This window comes from Biomphalaria glabrata, chromosome 13 (genome assembly GCF_947242115.1).
Source record: "Biomphalaria glabrata chromosome 13, xgBioGlab47.1, whole genome shotgun sequence".
Classification (NCBI taxonomy): domain Eukaryota; kingdom Metazoa; phylum Mollusca; class Gastropoda; family Planorbidae; genus Biomphalaria; species Biomphalaria glabrata.
This window is the reverse complement of record NC_074723.1, coordinates 36,433,658-36,454,992: the sequence shown is the minus strand read 5'-3', so window position 1 is coordinate 36,454,992 and position 21,335 is coordinate 36,433,658. Positions and strand designations below refer to the sequence as shown.

Here is a 21,335-nt window from a genome sequence, read left to right as displayed (position 1 = left end):
GTATGGGAGACAACTTCAGGTCAAAATGCAATGACGGAGTATAATTTATATTATTTCCCATGTTCGAGATACCAAACAAAATAAGTAATCACCATTAGATAGTAAATTAGTTGGCAAGTTTTTTCAATAGATTCTAGTGTTTGGCCTGGTTGTGCACAAATTTCAGTTTGATCCGAGATTGTGAGTCTGAGAGAAAACATTTACATTTTTTTACCTGACAGACAGACAGAGTTAAGATAAACTTTGTAAAAAAAATATACAACATACTTTTACGGGTAATCCCACAAAATGATCTTATGTTATTTGATACAACTTGACAAAATACGGAAGTCAATGTAACTCTTCAATTTAAAGTTACAACGCTGAGTTTGTTTTTCTTTACAATTTCCATTGTTTCACTGTCCAAGAAATGAACGAGTTGAGCCATGAGTAGTGTGGACTTTCTGAAAGCTGGGTCTAAGCAACGTATTCAAAACTCGTCAGACTTTGGAGAAGCTGGTCCATCAAGCGTTAAGGTCGCGACCTTTGACACTGTGAGTACCGAAATTCTCTGGAGCCAACACCGTCTCAGACAAGTGATGGACCTAGATCTAGATCTAATTAAAATTTGATGACTTACTTACTTACTTAGACCCAGGTCCTCCCGCGCCGTTCGGCGCATTGGGCGTTAGCTGTCTCCACAAAGATCTGTCGCTGGCAATGTCTGAAGCCTCCTCCCACCTGGTGTCCACTGTTCTGAGGTCGTCCATGAAGGTGTGACGCCAAGTTATACGAGGACGTCCCTGTTTGCACTTTCCTTGTATTGGCCTCCATGTAAAAGAAATTTGATGAATCATCCAGAAAATCCAATGACTTAGCAGAGTTTAGAATGCGCGACTAACTATTATCACCGTCTCAGACAAGTGATGGACCTAGATCTAGATCTAATTAAAATTTGATGACTTACTTACTTACTTAGACCCAGGTCCTCCCGCGCCGTTCGGCGCATTGGGCGTTAGCTGTCTCCACAAAGATCTGTCGCTGGCAATGTCTGAAGCCTCCTCCCACCTGGTGTCCACTGTTCTGAGGCCCTCCATGAAAGTGTGGCGCCAAGTTATACGAGGACGTCCCTGTTTGCACTTTCCTTGTATTGGCCTCCATGTAAAAGAAATTTGATGAATCATCCAGAAAATCCAATGACTTAGCAGAGTTTAGAACGCGCGACTAATTATTAGGCTGACAAGCCCACATCGATGTACAGCTCACTGCTTTGTTTATTGCGTCTTTTGGGCATGCTTTTAATAGCCGTTTTACTGCGCCCATTTCCCGTGTTACGCTCGAAATACATTGTACAGTAAAACTGGTTAGATAGGTCAAGCAAGCAGATTAAATTTGTCAAAAAAAGATTATCTTATCTTATATAATACAGACGTTACTTCAAAAAAGAAGATGATATAAGATGATATAAGGTGAATAGCTGCACATTTGCAGCCATACGTCTTATTTATTTCCCTTTTTCTATATACTAGTAATTAATTAATTAATTGGTTAATTTTTTAATTGATTTATGTTTTGTTAGGGGCAATAAAAATTTTAAATTGGTCCGAGAACGGAAAGTGGGAAATGTACCAGACAGACAGACGGACGGACGGACGGAGTTGATGTAAGAGCTTTCAAAAATTATCTAAGGGAAAGAAACGCTAATTACAGCCATTTATCTGGAAATGTCATGGTTTATCTCCCTGCTATATATATATAAAACTAAATTAAGATAAGATAATTTTTATTGATCTAATTCTAATCAAATGGAAATTCAGTTTGACTACAATTGACGACCTCTTCGTAACTACTGTAACAATAGATGCAAATATGGGAAACATTCACAAAAGTGCAGCACACTATTAGGTACACTAATGATTAACTATATATAGTTTATTTTTTGGTTTGATTTTGTTTTGACATTAAATTCGAATAATTTTGCAAAATTTCAACTTGATACGAGAATGGGAAGTGGGAGAAATACATTGTGTCAAAACTTAGTCAGGGAGTAGGCCTACACATCATATAGACATTCGCATCTTTCTTTAAGTAGCTTTTTTTATATCAAAGAAAATAATTAATCGCTAATAATCAATTGACTAATTGGTACTTTTTTTCTGAATGATTCATGTCTTGTCAGGTACAATGAATAATTTTGTAAAGTTTCAACTTGATCCGAGAATGGGAAATGAGAGAAAAAAAAAACCTGTTCAATTTTTTTTACCAGACAGACAGACAAACAGACAGACAGAGTTGATATAAGCTTTGTAGAAAGATTTTTAAAGCATTAATATCTGGACATTTATAGAAACTAGAGTCCACACATTGAACAGTGGAAAATACGCTGGCCAGCAGAAAAGAAAAAAATTAAAGTCCCAAAGAATATTCGGAACAGATGGTCAAGAATTAGGATAGTTTTTAGACTGATCTTTTAAAAAAAAACACAACTTGCCATGGTTTCTTGTGCTTGAACAATGAACAGAAAGTTTATGTTCAGAAGTCACTTCTCATTAGCTGTAATTGCCATATAAGAGTATTTATATACACCGGAAGTCCAATGTATATCTTAAAAATAGGCAGCATTAATCTTATATTACAGGCTCCCGGATGATTGTTAATTATATGTCTGACCAGTGTTAGGCAGAGACCATTTGTAATAGAAGGCCTCAACCCTAACCTGCAACGTCACAACATGTAGGCGGTTTAGATCAATAGCTCGTTGTCACGTCGAACAGACCTGTGATGACAGGCCAGCATGGCTCTCAAATGTCAAAAGGCATTAAATAAAAATGTTTTTTTATATGAAATTATGCTAAACAAAGTTAAGTCATTTGTTATCAGTCACATCGAGTGTGTGTGTGTGCGTGTGTGTGTGTGTGTGTGTGTGCGCGCTAGAGGCTAAATGTATGTGTTTGCCTTTTCTTTTTTTTTTCAACAGCCCAACGACTTTTCTTCTCCAAAGTTGCAGTTACTTAAAGAGATTGTCCAGGTCTCTTCTGAAACACGTAAGTACTGTGTCGCTCTTCAGTATGAAGTTCTTTCTTTAATTCTGCGGGATATTCTGAAGCACTATTGTTCTGAAGCAGCATCTATTCTGAAGCAGCATCTATTCTAAAGCAGCATCTATTCTGAAGCAGCATACAAAACACGAGTACACACAAATTTAATATTGTCAAAATTTGATATGAGCAGTTTAGATTTTTCCAGGGTTCTGCATATTTTTCTAGGCCTTGAGCCACACTCAGATTGGGTTACGCCCAGAATTATCCACGCCCATACCGATCCGCTTCCAGGTTCAGCCAAGCTCGAATCGACTCATTGTGCCATAATTCAAAACTTGTAACCGGTTTAAAATAGAGCTCCACAGCCACACGAGGAAGCGTGCGAGATGAACCATAGTCGTTCTACGACTGAAGGAGGACAACATACAACCGGTTTAAAAACTCCTTCATTGGGAACTCTAACGTACAGACCTGTGACGTGGCAACGAGCTATTGGTCTAAAAAAAATGCCCACAGGTTGTGACGTTGCAGGTCAGAGTTTAGGCCTTCTATAACGATGGGTCTCGATGCACCTCCTCAGCCCCTCTGGATGACAAAAGTGGTCATCACTGAACCACGAAGGACAAAGTTTAGAACGTAATTTACTGGCACGTCAGTATACGTGCGGACATACAGCTGCCAACTTATTGACTTGAAAAGCCATGTCCCCTCGATCTAAAGTTTCACTAGGCATATTAACTTTTAGAGAGCTTCGCAATAAGCTTCACAAGTCAAGGGCGCTACATTAAACTTAGGAAAGAGAAGAGCTACATTAAACTTAGGAAAGAGAAGAGTTACATTAAACTTAGGAAAGAGAAGAGCTACATTAAACTTAGGAAACAAAAGAGCTACATTAAACTTAGGAAACAAAAGAGCTACATTAAACTTAGGAAAGAGAAGAGCTACATTAAACTTAGGAAACAGAAGAGCTACATTAAACTTAGGAAAGAGAAGAGCTACATTAAACTTAGGAAACAGAAGAGCTACATTAAACTTAGGAAAGAGAAGAGCTACATTAAACTTAGGAAAGAGAAGAGTTACATTAAACTTAGGAAACAAAAGAGCTACATTAAACTTAGGAAAGAGAAGAGCTACATTAAACTTAGGAAACAGAAGAGCTACATTAAACTTAGGAAAGAGAAGAGCTACATTAAACTTAGGAAACAGAAGAGCTACATTAAACTTAGGAAAGAGAAGAGCTACATTAAACTTAGGAAAGAGAAGAGCTACATTAAACTTAGGAAAGAGAAGAGCTACATTAAACTTAGGAAACAGAAGAGCTACATTAAACTTAGGAAAGAGAAGAGCTACATTAAACTTAGGAAAGAGAAGAGCTCAGTCAACTTTTCGACTGTGCTAACAAAAAAAGTGCCTAATCAAATCAATTTTAACTTAAAGCATTACTTATCAACGCTTTCATTATTCTTTACACCGGATACACCAATAAGCTTGCTATTTTTAACTTTTCCCGCCATTTATGAAAATTTCCATTAATAAAAAATCATGGAAATGAGATTGAATGTACACGCGCTCCTTTTCTTTCTTCGCAAATATACTATACTTTTAAAAAGATTCGATTTATAAATATTTTAAATATTTATATTGACGCTTGAAAAGGGAAGAGGGCCTCGACTTGCTTAAATCTGGCACTGACTATGTACTAGGTAACTACTACACGATAGTTCTTAAAGAATTACTGGAGTAACTTTCTTAGTTCCTGACAATGATTTAGATTTTTTTTTCTTTTTCAATGTTGTACGAAACTAGCCATAATCATCCCACCAGAGGAGAGATTGGAAGACGTCTTACGTTATCAGCTTGTCGTCTGCTCAAAAGTGACCATGGCCACACAGACCAACTGGGAGTGGAGGGTCATGGCGGAGCGGTGGCGCCGCGCTCCTATCGTTGAGGCCAAGACCAAACCCATGGATCGCAACGACGCCAAGGCCCATTTGGTTCAGCTGAAGCTGAAGAACATTTTGGATGGTAAGATATGTCTTCTTGTCATGGGCGGAGACGTGGTAGGTCCCCAAGATGCTTTCGTAGCACATACAAATCATGTAATGTCATGTAAATCAGCGTGGAGCGCTCCCATTGCGGTGGTAAGGGGCGCGAGGACCTCACATGGGGGAGCAGGGCTGTCTATGGCCTCCTCCAATCTCGTAGAGACGAGATAAACGGCTGGGCCATTCGCTATGGTCGAAACGATGCCGCCCCACCCCTCCCCACGTAGGGGATGCGTCCAAAGTAACGGTAAGTACTGACACAGCTTGTACTCTTGCTCTGCCAGGGGGAAGCACTCTGAGCCGCAAGTTCCTGATTTTCCTTCAGGGTTAACTCTGGAAGTCTTTCCCATATTTTGGGTACACGAATGATACTGTTCCCATTGTCGAGTGAGCTGTATGTACCTCAAAGGTCCCTCACATAATTGTATAGGTCAGTGCTGCCTTATTTTAGACTTGATCTGACCTGCGTGTTTTTCCTTTGACTAGGAGGAATAGACGACTTAATGTAAGAACATATTTTACTATGCGAAACAAGAACAACATTAAAAATACTTTTTTTTTTAAATACCTCCTTTATGTAAATTGTAGAGCGATTGTTTTTCTCTTGAGAATTAATGAAGGTTAGATTTAAAAACATTTTGTACCCCGCCCCCCCCTTTTCTCCCAGAGAAAGAATCCTGGTTAAGTGAATGTATATATCTAGTACACCATGTTTTTAAGATGTAGTGTTTTCATGTTTTTTAAAGGTGTAGTGTTTTTTTTTTATGTGTTTATGATTTATAGTTTCCATGTTTTATAAAGGTGTAGTGTTTTTTTTTATGTGTTTATGATTTATAGTTTCCTTGTTTTATAAAGGTTAGTGTTTTTTTATGTGTTTATGATTTTGTAGTGTTTTCATGTTTTATAAAGGTGTAGTGCTTTTTTTATGTGTTTATGATTTATAGTTTCCATGTTTTATAAAGGTGTAGTGCTTTTTTTATGTGTTTATGATTTATAGTTTCCTTGTTTTATAAAGGTTAGTGTTTTTTTTATGTGTTTATGATTTTGTAGTGTTTTCATGTTTTATAAAGGTGTAGTGCTTTTTTTATGGGTTTATGATTTTGTAGTGTTTTCATGTTTTATAAAGGTGTAGCGCTTTTTTTTTATGTGTCTATGATTTATAGTTTCCATGTTTTATAAAGGTTAGTGGGTTTTTTTTATGTTTATGATTTATAGTTTCCATGTTTTATAAAGGTTAGTGTTTTTTTTTTTATGTGTTTATGATTTTATAGTGTTTCCTTGTTTTTATGACCAGCCCAGTTTGTCTTATAAGTTTTACGTTCCCAGTAATGATTTGAGGAATTGAGTTAATTTCAAACTGAACTGTTGATCTCTATCAGGTAACCTCAAAAGTTGAAGGATTCATAACTCTTCGGCTTGCAATCCAGTCACTCAAATCACTCAGTTACTTAGATTAAATAATTATTTTAAAGTATTGTAAATTTTTTTTTATATTAATTTTTTTTTTCTTTTCCACAGATGGATATTTACATGAAGAACTTGCTGGTAAGGACAACGAAAAGTTTCTGTGGTTTGAATAATTAATTAGATGTGTCTGTGGGAGTAGGCAGATTTGTCTGTGGGAGTAGGTAGATATGTCTGTGTGAGTAGGTAGATGTTTCTGTGTGAGTAGGCTGATATGTCTGTGTGAGTAGGCTGATATGTCTGTGTGAGTAGGCTGATATGTCTGTGTGAGTAGGTAGATATGTCTATGTGAGTAGGCAGATGTGTCTGTGTGAGTAGGCAGATGTGTCTGTGTGAGTAGGCAGATATGTCTATGTGAGTAGGCAGATGTGTCTGTGTGAGTAGGCAGATGTGTCTGTGTGAGTAGGTAGATATGTCTATGTGAGTAGGCAGATGTGTCTGTGTGAGTAGGTAGATGTGTCGTGTGAGTAGACAGATGTGTCGTGTGAGTAGGCAGATATGTTGTGTGAGTAAGTAGATGTGTCGTGTGAGTAGGCAGATGGTCGTGTGAGTAAGCAGATGTGTCGTGTGAGTAGGCAGATGCATTGATGACTGGATGTGAAACGCAACAAAAAACAACACATTTCTTTTTCCACACACTAATACCAATTCAAATTATTGCTCTTTCTTCACAAGTGCCTAGTGCCATTCAGGCCTTAGGTCACTTTAATCTATGCGGCCGCAGTGGCGCCCCCCCCCCCGCACTTTCATAGGCCCCGCGCTAATTCTAGGTGTAAACTATTAAATGAAACCATTATAACTTATAATACAGGGTTCCGCGGCCTCCTGACTTTCAAAGAGCTCGTGGAAATCATGGAAAACATAAAAATCTCCTAAAAATTAGACAAAGTCGTCATATTTGATGTCATTCCATAACTTGAGGTCAACAATTCACGAAGATAGACTGAACAATTTGTCAATTCTTGCTGTTGCTTTTGAGCGCGATCTATGTAGGATACATACTTTTGATGCTATACTGTATGACTTCGCTACACGCAAGGCTCGTAACGTTAATTTGATCGTGATTTTTATACTTGGTTAAAAATGAAAAAAGTGCAAAGACGGATTTATTTTCTAATACAAAATCTTTATTTTCACTTATTGTCCTTATCCTTATAAAGACTGGGCCCCCATGCGATCCGTTTCGCATAGGGCCCCGCGATTGTTAGGTGCGGCCCTTGCCTAGTGCCACAAGAGCAAGCTGCGGATTTGCCGGAATCATCCAGAAAAACTAATGACTTATTAACTAGATTGAGACATGAATACATAATGAATACGTGATTATCTTATTTTTAAAGGATTTTCTCTTATTAACAAGATAAGATAAGCCGATATAAGTATATGTTTGTATCAGAGTCGGCAGTACCCGGGGCCCTGGGTGGGTGTCATACGCGGGCGTAGACTAAATATACCTTATAACATCTATCTAAAGTTTGCCTCTAATGCTGTAGGCCTTATTATTATTATTTTAAACTGGTAGATACTGGCAATACAGTATTTCTAAACCAACAATATTATGTATGTAATAGCTTTCGCGGTCATTAGTATCATATAGGTTCGGGGAAAAGCTTCCAAATAATTGAGTAACAAGTCCTCGTTTATAGGAACTGGTCTTGTTTCCGAGGTTCACGGTGAACACGGAATCTCATATGGCGCGCCCCACCCCTCGGGCTTTTGGCCGGAGGCAGTTGTACCACACCACCTCACAGGGCCGCCTCTGGTTTGTATGTATAGTAATAATTAGTAACAAGCAAATGCAATTGTTAAATTGAAGTAAGCATACTTGTTGATGTCATGTAAATTAGGATGGCTGCCTGGTCAAGTGGTATGCGCGCTGGACTGTCGTCCAGTTGTCTCGGTGGTCCCAGTGAGTGTTCGAAATTGGTCTTTATATTAAATATTAAATATTACGCCATTATCTCATGTCATAATTTCTAATGTCAAAATGCCGGGTCCCCTAAAGAGGTCAAGTCCCCCAAGGGCCCTCGAACCCCTAGCTACGCCTGGTTTATATTCCCTGGCCGCTGCCTTCCCCCATCGTCTTGCGGTGGGTTTAGACTAGGAAGTAAATTATCTTCCACTCTGAAGGGACATCTGAAACATGTCAAGCAAACAAAACCAATGTGTCTGACTGTGTGTGCGTTCGTGTTGCATTTGATTTTCACGTGTACTTATAGTTTATCTAGTTACTCTAGCATGTGTTCTGAAATTTAGGAAAAAAAATTATTTGATTATTTGTATTATATAATTATATCTGTACATGTGCATTTCATAACAGTTTAGTAGAACTTACATATTTTTTTTTTTTTTTTTTTTTTTGTATTTTGGGCTTTTCAGAAGTGGAAGAAACAGGAGACTGGCTCAAGAGGGTTTGGAAGGAGAGTAAAAGTAAGTTGTCTCAAAGTAAAGTTCTCCTTTCAGACCTTGAGATCTATAGGGCAGATAATGTAAAGCTCAGCCAATGGTAAACGAGGGTATCATGTGGCCAGCACAACAATCAACCACCTTTACTTTTCCCCAACTATTGTCAGGTACCCATTAGAGCTGGGTGGGCTCAGAGGAGCCAAAAGATTACGAAATTAAATATCCCAGTCTTCACCAGGATTCGAACCCGGGACCCCAGTTCGAAAGTTGTCTAGCGAGAGTAGGGGGACTTTTTTTTATATTGTCCATAGACAATTAAAATTGATTTGGGTGTGTCCATGAACAGTGTCTGAGGGTCCGCGTAAGATTTAACACAAAATAGTAAAATTGTGATACGTGACGCTGGATTTGGGTGGTTAATACAATGCTGTGGTAACTAATATCTCCCCCCCCCCCTCTATGATTACAAGGTGACCAATTTCATTTAATCAAAACTAAAAGCGTTACAAAACTTTTTCTGAACAAACAGTACTCATGGTGAAGACATTGTTCTTAGTTTCCACTTATTCTAAATTGTGAAATAGACGTGAAGGTTGTCCAATTGTTAACACTAACAGCTCTTCATGCAGAACTGCCTGGTCGTGCGGTTTGCGCGCTGGACTGTCGTTCAGATTTATCGATGGTCCAGAGTTCAAACCCTGCCCGCTCCGATCCCCCGTCGTCCTGCGGGAGGTTTTGGACTAGGAAGTAAATTACCTTCAACTCTGAAGGAACATCCGAAACATGTCAAACATTTTACAAACATTTTTACAACAGAAACAAAGATTCTCTAACATTCTTCAGCTGGTTGTAACCTGCAAGGGTGTGGACTCCTTTTAGCGCGTGGACAAACTCAGATCTCAATCATAGATTGCTCTTTATTAATACAGTAGCAGCCTATTAAATTTTTCACAAATGAGAAACCAAAACCAATAAGGTTAACCCTAACCCTAACAGGTACCAAAAAAAAAACAACTAATAACATAAAAAATACTTTAAAAAAATAAAGCTTATACGAAGTGTAATTGTGTCAATTAGTTTGAATCAATCGTGTAATTAATTGTGTCATAGATCTAGACCAACAATAATACATCTGTGGGATTAGAAATAGTTTTACCATTTGTTTTTGTTTAGCGCTATTTCATTCTTTTAGCTTTCTCCATACGCCGTGATCTTATCACTGGACCAGTTGGGAACATGGGGGCGGAGGGGAAAGAAAGGGAGATCTGGGTGATTAGTTGAACGACCTGGATTCGAACTCATGCTCGAGCCCCCTTAAGCCGACATCCTAACCACTCTATGAAAATAGAAGATTGTAATGTTATTTATTGCTTTGTATTACGTTAAACTGAAGCGGCGACCTACGAAGGGGACTAATTTAGCTTAATTAAACCACCACTTCAGTCAAGTACAAATTCTTTCCCTTGTTCGAAATACCAAACTAATTAACTAAGTAACAAACAAAATTTGTGGTTGCTATTATCGATTCTTGTTTTGTCAGGTAAAAGAAATAATTGCGCGAAATGTCAGCTTTATGCGAGGTTGGGATGTCTGAGAAATAACGTGTACTAAGTTTTTACCCGACAGACAGACAGACAGACAAACTGTTGCCAATTTTATGCCTTGCATTGTGGGTAGTTTTAAAGATGTTGACTGCTTTCCAGTCTTCATATAGAGAACGGGGATTCAGTGCTGTTATAGACCATAACACACACACACACACACATACACACGCACACATACACACGCACACATACACACGCACACATACACACATACACACGCACACATACACACACACACACGCGCGCACACACACACATACACACACGCACACACATACACACACGCACACACATACACACACGCACACACACACACGCACACAGACACGCACACAGACACACATACACACACGCACACACATACACACACGCACACACACACACACACACGCACACACACACACACATACACACACGCACACACATACACACACGCACACACACACGCGCACACACACACACACACACATACACACACGCACACACATACACACACGCACACACACACACGCACACACACGCGCGCACACACACACATACACACACGCACACACATACACACACGCACACACACACGCGCACACACACGCGCGCACACACACACGCACACACACACACACACGCACACACATACACACACGCACACACACACACGCACACACACGCGCGCACACAGACACGCACACAGACACACATACACACACGCACACACATACACACACGCATACACACACACGCACACACACGCGCGCGCACACACACGCACACACACACATACACACACGCACACACATACACACACGCACACACACACACGCACACACACGCGCGCACACAGACACGCACACAGACACACATACACACACGCACACACATACACACACGCACACACACACACGCACACACACACACGCACACAGACACGCACACAGACACACATACACACACGCACACACATACACACACGCATACACACACACGCACACAGACGCGCGCACACACACACACGCACACACACACACACATACACACACGCACACACACACACGCACGCACACACACGCACACAGACACGCACACAGACACGCACACAGAGGCGACTTGAAATTAGTTCTCGTGGGGATTCGCGGTCTCTACTTCCAGACGTTACGTCGAACATAACTTGGTTCTACAAAAAAAAAGTCTCATTAAATATATCCACCTGGTCGTGCGGTTTGCACGCTGGACTTTCGTTCAGATTTATCGATGGTCCCGGGTTCAAACCCTGCCCGCTCCCATCCCCCGTCGTCCTGCGGGAGGTTTGGACTAGGAAGTAAACTTATCTTCAACTCTGAAGGAACATCCGAAACATGTCAAACATTTTTACAAAACAAAACAAACATCCAAGTTTATTCTTTTAATTTTCATTTTATATTCGACACAATAATTATCTCGTAAATAATTATTTCCAGAACGAGGCTGAGGGGTAAAGCGCATGTCTTCGAACACGAGTTCGAATCCTGGTGAAGGTTGGGATTTTTATTCTCGGGATCTTTAGGGCTCCTTTGGGTCCACTCAGCTTTAATGGGTGCCTGACGTTAGGTCTGGAAAAAGTAAAGGCGGTTGGGCTGGCCACATGACACCCTCATTAACAGTGGGACACAGAAACAGATGACCTTTACATCATCTGCCCTTTAGACCGCATGGTCCGAAAGGGGAGCTTTTTTGTCATGTTTACACTATGAATTTAGGTCACTTTTTCACTTTGGGGTCCGTGGGCAAGTTCTGAGGGGTCCATGGGTTAACACCGTTTGGTAACCACTCTCTCCGTCCATTGCTATCTTTGCAGTACAAGAACTAAAATAGTACTGATGACAGACATACAAGTGTGTTTTTACTATCTGACCTTAGCGACCTGTAGGAGGGACCATTCTTGACAAGACTGACAGGCTGGAGTATGTTGATAGTTGATGCGTTGATGTGTTTGGTTGATCAACATTCTAGTTGAATGTAGATATTATACGCGAGTTCTTTATAAGTAGTAACAACCGTCAACAGAATAAGAACACAGTTATATAAATAAATAAATAAATTATGGCTTTTATATAGCGCTACTTTCATGCTTATAGCATGCTCAGAGCGCTTTGGTCCAATCTCATTTGTGGACCAGTCTGGGGGGGGGGAAGCGGTATCTAGGAGAAGGTTTTTCCCTGCTGCCTTCAGACGCTCAGTAAACATAACTCTGCCCTAGTCGGGTTCGAACCTCGAGCCCCCTTCATAGGTAGGCAAGCCAAGCCAAGGAAAAGCGAACTTAGCCTCTGGACCACGCTTCCCGAATAAATCCAAATATGTACTTGAATAACAATGTATTTCTTAAGAAGGGCTCAGTCTACATTGTATCCTCTGCAAGTCGGTATCTCTTCGTTTGTCGTATCCGTTCTCTTCTATTTCCGTTCCAACTTTTTCAATGATCCGCCGCGTCACTACGGAAATACCCAATTAAACCCCAACTTCTACGAGTCTTTCTATTCTTCTTATCTTATCTTATATAATACAGACGTTACTTCAGAAAAGGTAGATGGTTACGTCCTACCGGTCATGCATTTAGTCTAAACTCCGCCAAGTCACTGGTTTTCCTGGCTAGCTCAGGCAACCCATTCCATGCTCTAATAGCGCTAGGGAAGAAGGAGTATTTGTACACATTTGTCCTAGCATATGGGATGAGGAATGTGCCTTTATCTTTGTGTCTTTCTGAGTATTTTATTAAATTTTGTTTTTGTATTTGAAGATTATGGTTAAGTGTTTTATGTATAATTGCTACTTTACTTTTGAGCCTTCTGTCCTGAAGGCTTTCTAAGTTTAGTGATTTTACAAAGATGTTAATCTAGTCAAATATGAATATTCGTTTGTTATGAATCTCAATGCTCTATTTTGTGTCTGTTCAAGTTTCTTAATGTTTTCTTGAGTTGAGGGGTCCCAAACGGAGGATGCATAATCTATTATTGCCCTAACCAAGGTTAAATAACATTTTAGTTTTATATTCTTATTTGATTTATAAAAATTACTTTTAATAAACCCTAATGCTTTGTTTGATCAATATGGAGATAACAGTTTTTCATTTATTATAACACCTAGGTATTTTGCGTTTTTAGTCTGTGTTACTGGTTTACCATGAATAAGATAAGTGGAATTAATTTGATTTAGTTTTTTTGTTACTCTTAATAACTGACATTTTTCTGGGTGGAAAGACATGCTCCAATTTGATTCCCATTTCTGTAATTCATCTAATTGTCTTTGTAAAATGTCTGTATTTTGTGTTGTTTTTATTGTTCTATATATTATGCAATCGTCTGTAAATAATCTGACTTTTGTTCCTGAACTAATGCAATTTCGTAAATCATTTGTGTAAATTAAAAATAGTAGTGGACCCAGAACTGTTCTTTGAGGTACACCTGAGTTTACTGTTATCGGTGTTGATTTAGAGTCATGTATTATTACAGTTTGTTCTCTCTCTATCAGAAAATCTTTAATCCACTGATGCAATGGACCAAATATTTTAGTCATTACAAGTATTACAAGTAATTGAGAGTCGCTGATAATATAGCTAGAATGTTTCATTGTTCATATGTGTATAACTTCGAAGAATGTTAGACGTAGTATCTATATAAAGCAGCGGTTCTCAACCTTTTATGCTCGGGGACTCTTTTTTTTTTATCTCCCTCTCTGCCGCGACCCCCCCCTCTCTCTCACACACACACCAATAGAAGAATAGACAAAAACAATCCATGTTTTCGATGGTCTTAGGTCAAATCGTCATTCGACCCCCAAGAGGGTCGCGATGCACAGGTTGAGAACCCCTGATATAAAGGCTTGTAGTTCGTTGTTGTATAAGTACCTCAAAGTCCCTTCACTCCGTTGTTGTGTGGTGAGTGGATGCTAGAATGTAATACCGTAAAACACCATAATTAGAAGAACTTAAAACTAGACTAGGACCAGCTTTGTACATTTCGTTCGAAAATCATATGTATACCGTAAGAAGCAAAATACAGACAATACTTGTTTTTTTTTTAATAAAAAATTTTAAAAGGGAAATAATCGCACAGCCACATCTCTCAATATTTCAATATTTATCTCCCCTTTTCTATACAGAACTCAAGACAAACCTCCTTAAGATTATCCTATACTCTATTCTACCATCCCCTCACAGGCTCCAGTTATATTTTTCATGAAGTGCAATGTTCTCTTAGTATTCAATGGCCCAAATTTCACTATTTTTAGATATGTTCTTTATAAGGGCCTTAACTCAGACTACCCACTGCAGATCGAATGTTATTTCCCTTTGCTTGAGACACTTTGTACAGTATTGTAGTCAACCCACTGTACAACAGTTTAGTTCAAGTGTGGACACATTTTTTTTTTTTTTAAACAGGATGTCTCCTTGAGAAAATCCGAGCGGTGCGGGCCTGTGATAAAATCTCGGATACATCGGACCTGGAGGTCAACACGAGCGATTCCCCGATGGTCAAGAATCAGTGGAGGCTGACCGGAAGGAGAATGTTTTATTACGGTAAAAGCGAGTTAAGGTCTAACAGAAGCAAATCGCACCATTCATCTTACTTTCTTGACAGCGCTCGTGGAGTGAGCTCTTCTAGATCAAAACTAGGAAGAATGCGCTCAGCTACTTTAGCTGACCCCTTTCAGGAGCTGAATGACTCCAGAAGCGAGTCTCACCAGCTCAGTGACTCGTATGAGCAGCGCCGGAAATCGACTACAAGAAAATCAATACTACCTGAATCAGACGAGTTACAGGCCATTCGAGAAATCATGGGGCGTCACAGCCAAAGACGGAAGAGCGAGACAGGAACGAAGCACGAAAATGCGAGTACAGAAAATGAAGCCAGACTTGAGACAGGAATAAACGATAGCCGAAGACTAAGCGTCAAAATAGACGATAGCGTACCTCAAGAAAGGAGGAAAAGCGGAAGCGGAAGTGGCGCAAGCAAAGAAACAGAAAGCGGAAGTCGAAGCAGCAAAAAACACGATAGCATACACCATGAAAAGAAGAAAAAGAAAAGCGGAAGCGGAAGTGGTGCAAGCAAAGAAACAGAAAGCGGAAGTCGTGGAAGCAAGAAGACCGAAAGCGAACCTTATGGACCCAAAAGTCTTCGGAGCTCGGAATACGAAGAGTTACCGCCAATCGACACAGCGACAGAAATTAAAAAGAGAGAAGAAAGCCAACGACAATCCAATACTTTGGCTAAATCGCCCAGTTCACAAGGGTCAACGCAAATTTCCAACAGATTATCTAGTTTTAGTGACCTCAGTACTAATGACTGACATAACAGACATTTTTAACATTGACATTTTTTTTCCCCGACACTTCGACATCAATTTGTGACAATTTCATTTTTAATCAACAATTTAAATCATTATATCATTTAAGTTATTTTTTTTTTATATATATTTAGAAGCTATACGTAATTTTTACATTCTGTCAAATAAAGAAATTTTTTTGATCTAAAGTAAGCCTCGTGTTTGTTTGCTATTCAAATTGTGAATGTTTCGGATGTTTCTCTAGTGGATGGCTGCCTGGTCGTGAGGTATGCGCGCTGAACTATCGTTCCGTCGTCTCGTGTTCATACCCTGCCCGCTGCCATTCAGGTCGTCCTGCGGGATGTTTGAACTAGGAAGCAGATTATCTTCAACCCTGAAAGAACATCCAAAAACATGTCAAACATTTTTCAAGATTATTTCATCCTAGACCCAAACTTCCAACAGGACGGCGAAGAGTGGCGGCGGGCAGGGTTTGAACCCGAGATCATCTTGACTAGACGACAGTCCAGAGTGCATATGACCACGGCCGGTCCTACAGGTTGCGGGGCCCTTTGCGAAACAAATTGCGCGGGGCCTAATTTCGGTTTTGATAAGGATAATATGGGGAAAATAAGATTTTGTGTTAGAAAATAAATTCGTCTTTGCATTTTATTCATACTTTACTAAGTACAAAATCACTGTCAAATTAACTTTACGAGCCATCTACAGTAGATAGTAGTTTTCCAACAAAAAGAAGATAAACATTCAGATTTGCATTTTAGATTTAAAATCGACTAGCGAGTAGGATTGGCGTCTTCCATATTGAAAGACATCCCGAAATGACAATTGTGTCTGTTTTAAGAAGATTTGCATCAGTTTTCAGAAGATTTTAATAATTTCAGGAGATTTTCATGACTTTTTTTTTATATTTTATAATTTCAGTAGAATTCTTGGAACCTTTTAATAATAAGTTAAAATGGTTTAATTTAATAATTTACACCTAGAATTTGCATCGCGCGGGGCCTATGAAAGTGCGAGGCCCACTGCGACCGCATAGGTTGCAGTGGCCTAAGACCGGCACTGCATATGACCTATTAGCCCACCTGAAGCTGATCTTTCGTGATCCAATAAAAAAAAATCTCTGACCATTTCCTGTATACACGAAGAGATAGAACCAATCATTTTATTACTAAAGCTCCGTTTCTAAACATAACGTAGAAGAAATAATTGTGCAAAATTTCAGCTTGATTCATTTGAAGGTATTCACACAAGACTCAGCAAGGAAGCGCCTAACTGAGAGCAGCAAGCGCTGTTCTGAATTTGATGCAGCGCTGTTCTGAATTTGATGCAGCGCTGTTCTGAATTTGATGCAGCGCTGTTCTGAATTTGATCAGCGCTGTTCTGAATTTGATGCAGCGCTGTTCTGAATTTGATGCAGCGCTGTTCTGAATTTGATGCAGCGCTGTTCTGAATTAGACACAGCACTGTTATGATTTTGTTTTCATTAAAAAAATATTAAATATGAGTTTTTTTTTAGTAACAAAAAGTGTAAATTTTTGAGGTTTACTCAAATGTAGTGAATCCAGAGTACAAGTACACTATAAGCGGGCACTTTTGTTAACCACAACAGTCTTACCAGCTATACGACTTAGAGTATTGTTGGTAAAAATGCAAAAAAATTGTGTAAATAGAACAATATGGATTTTTTCCTCTATTGTGAGTGTCCCTCCTATTGTGTGGGGTCCCTCCTATTGTGGGTGTCCCTCCTATTGTGGAGTTCCCTGGCGTCGCCTCGACTGCCCTTCCCCAAATCCGGCCTGAAAATGATAGGTGTAGGCATTGATAGGTGTAGACATTGATAGGTGTAGGCATTGATAGGTGTAGGCATTGATAGAGGTAGGCAATGAAAGGTGTAGGCATACAGCATTCCCTAATTTGTTAGTTTCTTTAAGAATATTGATGACCAGTCTCCTCTGGTGAATGAAGATTTCCTAAATTCAAATTAATCAAAACCTAACTTAGATCAGTAATTCACCTAGAACGATAGAACAATTGAGCACTAAGCCTATCTATCATATCTCCAATAAGCAGAGACATCAATTTTCCAACACACTTTGCTAAACAGATAGTAAGAAAGGCCCAGTTTTAAATCATTCTATGCAAATATATTATAAAATGGTAACTGATTTTTTTGTGGAAAAAATTCGTTTTAGTACTTTGTTATTAAAGCTTAGGTGTAGAGCTCTTCGCTTTTGACGTTATGTTTTGAGTTTCTTCCCATGCATGCTGTATAATAAATGTTGATTAAGATGACCTAATTAGTAGAAACAGTTACAGTAAAAAAAAAAATAAAAGTAGAAGAGGGGCCTCGCAAGCATCCCCATTAAATGGACCCCATTCACCAATCGTAAACAAACAACATTTAGTCACGTGATCTTATTGATAAAACAATGAAAAAAAACTGTCACGTGACAACCATCATAAATTAAACATGAGATCGTATATTACATAGAAGAGATAAGGCACCACGTGGCTAAATGTTGTTTGTTTACGATTGGTGAACGAGGTCCATTCGGGCTCGCACTTCGTAAGTCCGGCCCTGTCTCTCGCTAAATTAAAGGTTTTAAGAAACTCACCAATTCGCCGCTCTTTCTCTGACAGCCTCCTGCACAAGTCAATTCTTGTATTGTAGTCCAATTCATTGAATAGATAATCCCGTAGAAATAACAAAATTACAATAGTCCAAAATGAATTCACATTTAATCATCCGATAAATCTTGAATCTCTCAGTAAACTTTTTTCCGATGGACATCAAAATCTCTCTTCTTACACACTACACATTGTGTCTCCACGAGCTGAGCACACACACACTCGCACACACACACACACACACACTCACAACCATGCCATTATGCACGTGGTCGGTCCAACCAAAAGGTAAGTGATACAGTGTGTACTAAAATGTTAATTAGGGCGACTTAGTTTCATAACAGTTTCAGTTCAACATAGGCTGTAAAAACTACAATATTAATATCGTACCATGCACATAAAAAGACTTTTAATTTCAAGGAGGAACAACTCTCAAGGAGTCGAAAAAAAAAAAGTTCAGACCTTGCGATCTCTAGGGCAGATGATGTTAAGGTCATCTATTTCTTTGGCCAATGGATCATCATCATCATCAAACTCCATTTGAGTGAGGGCTTGTGAGGCTCTAATCTTCTCTTGCAAAAGCCCTGGACAGAAACCCTGCTGTCTTGCGTAGTGCATACATGTCGCCATACAGGTCGAGAATTTTGGGTTTCCCAGACCTGTCGAGGCGGAGATCAGCAAATCTGGGGCAGTCAAACAGAATATGAGGCACAGTTTCCTCTTCTTCCCCGCAGCGAGGGCACCGTGAATCGAAATTTGGCCATAGCCGCGAGAAATATGAGCCAACAGGACAGTGGCCTGTCCTGCACTGTGCTATACTAGCTTGATCAGGCCTGGATAGCCTCCACCACGGGGAAGTGCGGTCAGGGCGCTTCATGCGCTCCCAGACTCCACGGGCTTTTTGGACCACTCAAACCACTTTTCCATTTCTGTTTTTTTGTATTATAGCCAGGGCTTGATGAAAGCTTACAGCCTGTTCAGTGGGTGGAATTCGCCCTCCCTGGTGGGCCAAAGAGTCTGCAATGGATAAAGAGCAGGGTGTCGTGTAGCCAGCGCCGCGACCAACCGCCATTTACTTTCCCTAGCTCAAGTCAGGCACCCATTAGAGTAGGGCGGACTCAGTCGCGTCCTGGGGTCAATTGAGCATTTAATATATTATCTTATAAATTAAAGACGTTCTTTCAGAATAGAAGATAATCACGTCCTACTTGTATCGATGTAATAATCAAGTGCATGTTAAATGCTTAGTCATTGTTTTTTTTCCTGGCTGATTCAGGCAACCCGTTTCATGCTCTAATGGCACTAGGAAAGAAGGAGCACTAGTACAAATTGTGTCCTACTATGTGGAGTTAGAAATGGGCCTCTATGTGTTTTTCTGGGTATTTTATTAGGCTGTGTTTTTTGTATTTGTAAGTTATGGTTCAGTGATTTGTGTATTATTGTTGTATTTGCTGCTTTACTTTGAGTCTTCTGTCCTAGAGTGTCTCTACATTTAGTGATTTTACTGATGCTCTTAGTTTAGTTTCTCTTATGTGTACTGCGTTGATCAGAGAATATTTGTTTTGAAAGAATAATTTAGCTTAAGAAGCCACACCTGATAAATGTTAAAAATTCGAAAAAAAAAAAAAAAGAAACTATTCGTTCTGTTCTGCCATTTAGTTCAAGTGGTAAAAACCTGAATGGCTGCCTGGTCGTGCGGTATGCGCTCTGACAGTCGTCACAGGAGTCCCGGGTTCGAACCCTCCGCAACGTTCACCCCCATCGTCCTAAGTTTAGTTTGGATGTTATATTCTTCAAATTCGAAAGAAGATGAGAAAATAAGTAAAACAAAACAGAATAAACAACTTGGTCAAACAGGTAAACCTCGATCACGTGAGAACCCCCCTTCCTTAAGGTTCTCTATGCGAATACAGAGGCGGTGCTCTGGGTGAATGACATTAGGGCCACGAACATCTGTACGATGGGCTGACGGTGACAAGAGATTCTCTTTATCGCGGAATCCCCCCTTCAGGTATAGGGGCGCCTCTGCAAGACACTACTTCAATGAGTTTATGTGCTAACACTAGAAGTTATAGATGATAGAATTTTTTTTTCTTTGATAATACGCAAACACAGTAAATAAAGCAATATGTATGAACATTCTAGGCAGATGCACTGTGGCTGAGCGGTAAAGCGCTTGGCTTCTGAACCGGGGATCCCGGGTTCAAATCCTTGTGAAGACTGGGACCTTTCTGAGTCCACCCAGCTCTAATGTGTACCTGAAATTAGTCGGGGAAAAGTCGTTGTGCTGGCTACATGACACCATCAATTAACCCCGGGCCACAGAAACAGATGAACATTTACATCATCTGACCCCCCCTCCTCCCATAGATCTCAAAGTCTGAAAGGGGGAACTTGTTTTACAGCCAGATCACCTTTTACTCCGGACTTCCGGCAAGTCTACCACTACTTGACATTCAAACATACTCTAGATTGCTGAGGTTAATTATTATTATTATTCCACCTAGTTTAACGACATCAAAGTCTGAACCTTTCTTATCAAGATCTAGAAATCTATTTTCTTTGATACACAATCTGATACAATAACAATGTTGCCAAATTCTTGGTGCTACAGGCGCATAGTTGATTCTACGGTGCTAAGAAACCAAACAAATGTAGGCATACTAATTACTTAACTTCCTAAGCTAGCTTGCCAAACATACAGACAATGTATGTAGGCATGTGCTTAAAAAAACAACACTTAGTTTATCAACACTTCAGTATTGTGTACACTGAAAACCGGCAGATTGAAAACTTAAACTCTTGAAATCCACGCATTTTAATTCTTAACACCGTAAAATTTAATTTGCGCCTGTAGA

At 39.6% G+C, this 21,335-nt stretch overlaps 1 protein-coding gene across 1 annotated transcript; it reads left to right on the top strand.

Moving 5' to 3' along the window:
- Positions 1-342: 342 nt before the first annotated feature.
- LOC106073901 (hornerin-like) lies at positions 343-16,018 on the top strand. Its single transcript, XM_056007327.1, has 6 exons — positions 343-533; positions 2,957-3,023; positions 4,827-5,045; positions 6,584-6,610; positions 8,906-8,956; positions 14,945-16,018. The coding sequence occupies exons 1-6, from the start codon at positions 426-428 to the stop codon at positions 15,850-15,852; spliced, it is 1,380 nt and encodes a 459-aa protein (XP_055863302.1). The 5' UTR covers positions 343-425; the 3' UTR covers positions 15,853-16,018.
- Positions 16,019-21,335: the final 5,317 nt, after the last annotated feature.

Bases quoted from the DNA above. Each gene is read 5' to 3' on its own strand.
- LOC106073901 (XM_056007327.1), top strand. From the start codon at position 426: ATGAGTAGTGTGGACTTTCTGAAAGCTGGGTCTAAGCAACGTATTCAA. The intron at 5,046-6,583 runs GTAAGATATGTC...TCTTTTCCACAG, and splicing joins GCTGAAGAACATTTTGGATG to ATGGATATTTACATGAAGAA. The intron at 6,611-8,905 runs GTAAGGACAACG...TGGGCTTTTCAG, and splicing joins TTTACATGAAGAACTTGCTG to AAGTGGAAGAAACAGGAGAC.